The sequence below is a fragment of the Tupaia chinensis genome, unplaced genomic scaffold, assembly GCF_000334495.1.
Source record: "Tupaia chinensis unplaced genomic scaffold, TupChi_1.0 Scaffold142100_1, whole genome shotgun sequence".
In the NCBI taxonomy this organism is placed as follows: domain Eukaryota; kingdom Metazoa; phylum Chordata; class Mammalia; order Scandentia; family Tupaiidae; genus Tupaia; species Tupaia belangeri.
The window spans coordinates 1,276,574-1,280,162 of NW_006201951.1; the positions used below are offsets into that span (position 1 = coordinate 1,276,574).

The 3,589-nt window shown below is 63.9% G+C and overlaps 1 protein-coding gene across 1 annotated transcript in view; it reads right to left on the reverse strand.

Annotated features, from left to right (window-relative positions):
- Positions 1–356: 356 nt before the first annotated feature.
- The window catches only part of CAMSAP1 (calmodulin regulated spectrin associated protein 1), a gene marked incomplete at its 5' end in the record, with an annotated part of 37,714 nt that continues 34,481 nt past the window's right edge, over positions 357–3,589 (reverse strand). Inside the window, 1 exon segment of the mRNA XM_027766289.1 lies at positions 357–1,282. Coding sequence (XP_027622090.1) covers positions 980–1,282 — 303 coding nt within the window.

The window sequence follows — 3,589 nt, forward strand, 5'->3', positions numbered from 1 at the left end:
AAAAAACATGTGCAAAACGCGTGCCAGCGGCTCCAGGCCCCCCTGGCAGCCGCTCCGCGCCAGGCATCCTGGCAGCCCTGGTGCACACTGAGCACGCACGCCAGGGCTGGAGCTCGCTGCTCCCCGGGGGGTCTGCTCCGGAGAAGCGCTGACTGCGCAGCTGCTGCGGAAGGCCCAGAGCCACTCTGCTCACGTGGAGTCCTGGGTGAGCCGGGACAGCCGCTCGCTCGCTCTCCGATAGCACAGGACGGAACCATCACCCGGGAGCCAGCCCCGGGCAGCCCGCGATGTCGACCAAGCCGGGAGCCGTGGGTAAGGCGCTCCACCTTCAGGACCCGCGCTCAGAGTGAGAGGCCTTGCCTGCACCCAGACTGTCTTTATTGACGCGAACACACCAGCAGAGCCGTCCCAACCCCGTCCCGATGGCCCCACCTGCAACGTGGCAACCACCTGCTGCCACGCCACGCACCCCCTGTGACGGTCATGAGGACAGCCGCCTCCACACCTGGGACTGCCATCTTAGCAAAGAGACTGCAGGCCGCCACGCTTCCAGGGAGCTGGCTCCGCAGAGACTTTCTGAGCAGCAAGGAACAAGAACGGTTTTCAGTCTCAGTGGACACAAAGCTGGCAGTAGACACAACCAATAAATACCGTACAACTCCGCGAACGAGAACACTTCCCACCAGGGACTCCTCCAAAGACGTCCGGACACCTGGCCGGACGCGTCACAACGCCCAGCCAGGTGGCAGGCCATGTGCAAACGGGCGAGGCGCAGGCTGGACGCCGAGAGCCTCTGTGGCCGGTAGGGACCGCAGGCCGCCTGGACACCTGCTCACCCCCATCCTCGCATGGCCCAACGCAGCCCAAGTGCGCCAGGAGCTGGGGGCAGGTCCCCTGCCGTCTGACTGCACACCCGTACCCGCGGGAGAAAACGGCGGCGAGCACGGGTGTGCCGGGGCCCTCCTGCCACCGCACCCAGTCACTTGCGAGGCTGGCTCTTCTTCGGCGCCGCGGGCCGCTTGGGCTGCCACAGGTGGTTGTGGATGGTGAGCGCGTCCACGCTGACGGACATGGTCTTGGCGGGGATCAGGCTGAACTGCTTGCGGTCCGAGCTGTACTTGTACAGCTTGTCGACCATCTTCTTGGCGATGCTCTTGGGCCCCGTGCCGGCCAGCTTGCAGATCTCCTCCGTGTCGGGGTAGTAGCAGTACAGCGCCCGGAACTGGCAGCCCGCGTCGCGGAACAGGATGATGTAGTGGTTGGCGTCGCACTTCTCCAGCTCCTGCAGAGGGAGGGGAGGTGAGGTGCGCCCCAGATGCCAGCGCTCCATGGCCCCACACTGCGGCAGGGGGCAACTGGGGCCGCTCACGCGGGGAAGGCCACCTGTCAGCCACGGTCTTCCTGTTTGACACCGGACGGCTGTCCCCTGAAGGGAGCTTGGTGTGCCAGTGGGATTGCAAGGGAGAAGACGCAGCTTCTAAGGTTGAGTGGACAGCCCTGGGGCAGGTGCCCCACACCCCCCACCAGAGGCAGCACGCCTCGCACCCACAGGACAGCTCAGTCCCCAGACAGGCGACGGCGAGTGGTGAGATAAGGAGCTCAGCCGTGGCTGGTGGGAGCCGAGAGATTCCATTGTGCTTCAAACCACTGAGCATAGCACCACTGTGGGCCCAGGCGTGCCCCTGCACACCCTGGGGAATGAACACGTGTCCCACGGAACATGCACACGTCCTGGGCGGCACCACTCGTGACGGCCAAGAGCAGAGGCCAGCAATGCCCGCCCAGTGACGCCTGCAACAGCTGCTGAGCTTAGAGCACCAGGGCCATGTCCACAGCCAGGCCAGGGCGCGACCCTCCCAGGTGGGACACTCCGCAGTGACAGTGGTGAGGGTGTGTTGGCTCACAAGCAAGCCCAGAAATGCAGAATGAAGCACCTCAAGGGGTGAGATCCCCCAGCCTGAGTGTGCCCTGGCCGGCCAGCCTGCTGCAGACGGAGACGGCGCAGAGGCACCCGGACGGGCTGCAGGTGCCCAGCACTGAGTGTGGGACACGTCTTCGACATTTAAGGACTTTAAGGAGATCCTCCTCACACTTGAAAATACAAGCATGTCTACTTTAGTGACCGGCCCTGCCCATGGTCCTCGCAGTGTGGGGGGGCTCCCAGCATGCCTACAGGCCTCCAAAGGTCAAAAGGTGTTTCTGAGCGCCACTCGGTCGCCCGCCTCCCCACCCCTCTCTCTGGAGGTGCAAAGAGGTTTCAGAGGCCGCGTGCCCCATGGTACTCGGAGACGTGCAGAGACGTAGGACGCGCCCCTCCGCCCCTCCAGTGACCGCCTCAGCACAAAAGCGGCAGGAAATGTGGAGCCCCACTCCGAGTCCAGCACTGGTCCTGTGGCACTGCCGGCGTGGGCACGCGACTCTGACCCCAGCACGGGCACTCGGGCAGGCAGACACGTGTGTGCACGCAGTGTGACCACACCCCACCGGTGGGCGTGCTCTGGTGAGTGGGTGTACTCTCTGGGATAAAAACAAACACCGGGGAGCCCACGGGAACGTCGGTCTGCTCTGCTGGGACGGTGGCCCATGGGCAGGAGAGGTCAGGACCTGCTGTCAGGTGGCCACGGTGGAACCTGAGGCATGGAGCTGACCGGAGGTGGAGGACTCTGGACGAGGCCCTCGGCGTGCGTCGGGGAAACCGCCCCGTGGAGGGCACGAGGGGCACCATTTCCGCTGACCTGCTGGCTGTGGCCGTGGGGCTGGCCAGGGGTGCAGGGCAGGTAGGGGCCTGGGTGCAGAGTCTCTCCTGGCCGGGGGCCAGGCAGAAAACGGACCTGCAAGCAGAGGCTGAGCCCCCAGCCCCGCCCTGGGCCTGGCCCTCTGCAGAACAGAATCCAGCCATGAGCCAAGGCCCACACTGAGGCCTGTGGTCCCCGTATTGCTTCGACCACAGGCAACCTCGGGGTCACGGGGACAAATGACCAAGATCTGACAAGGCCATGGGCTGCCTCGGCCCCATCGATGAGACAAACTGGACGGTGGGTCTCCTCCTCATCCGAGCCATCTGCCTCCCTAGGGAAGGACACACATTTTGAAGTGGGCCTCGGACTCCATACGCCGCTTTAATTTCTATACCCCAAACACTCAAAAGGACCGGGAGTTGGTTTTAATGGCCAAAGAGCAGAATTTCTGATGGTGACAGAGGCTGCAGTTTTCATCAGTCGGTTCAGAGCCCTTAGGGTCGGCGCCCACAACCTACTCTCCCTGGGAGCCCGGGCAGGGGCTGGGCCAGTGCCCATGCTTGCCAGATGTCCACTCTGGCCACTCACCAGTGTGAACACGTCCTCCCAAACTCACGGTGAGAACTTACCCCGATTCCGGTCCATGGGGGGCACTGGGACAGGACAGGGTCAGGGCCAAGACCGAGTTGGTGCGAGCGCACACAGGGTAGGCGGACTGCTGTCTGTGCACACCCACCACCTGATGGCCTCTTGTGGGTTGTGTCAGAGCCAGCCTGATGCCAGCCCTTCACCTTGGGACTTCGAGGCCACCAGAACCATGGGTCAGATAAGCCACTGTTTTTTACAAGCCA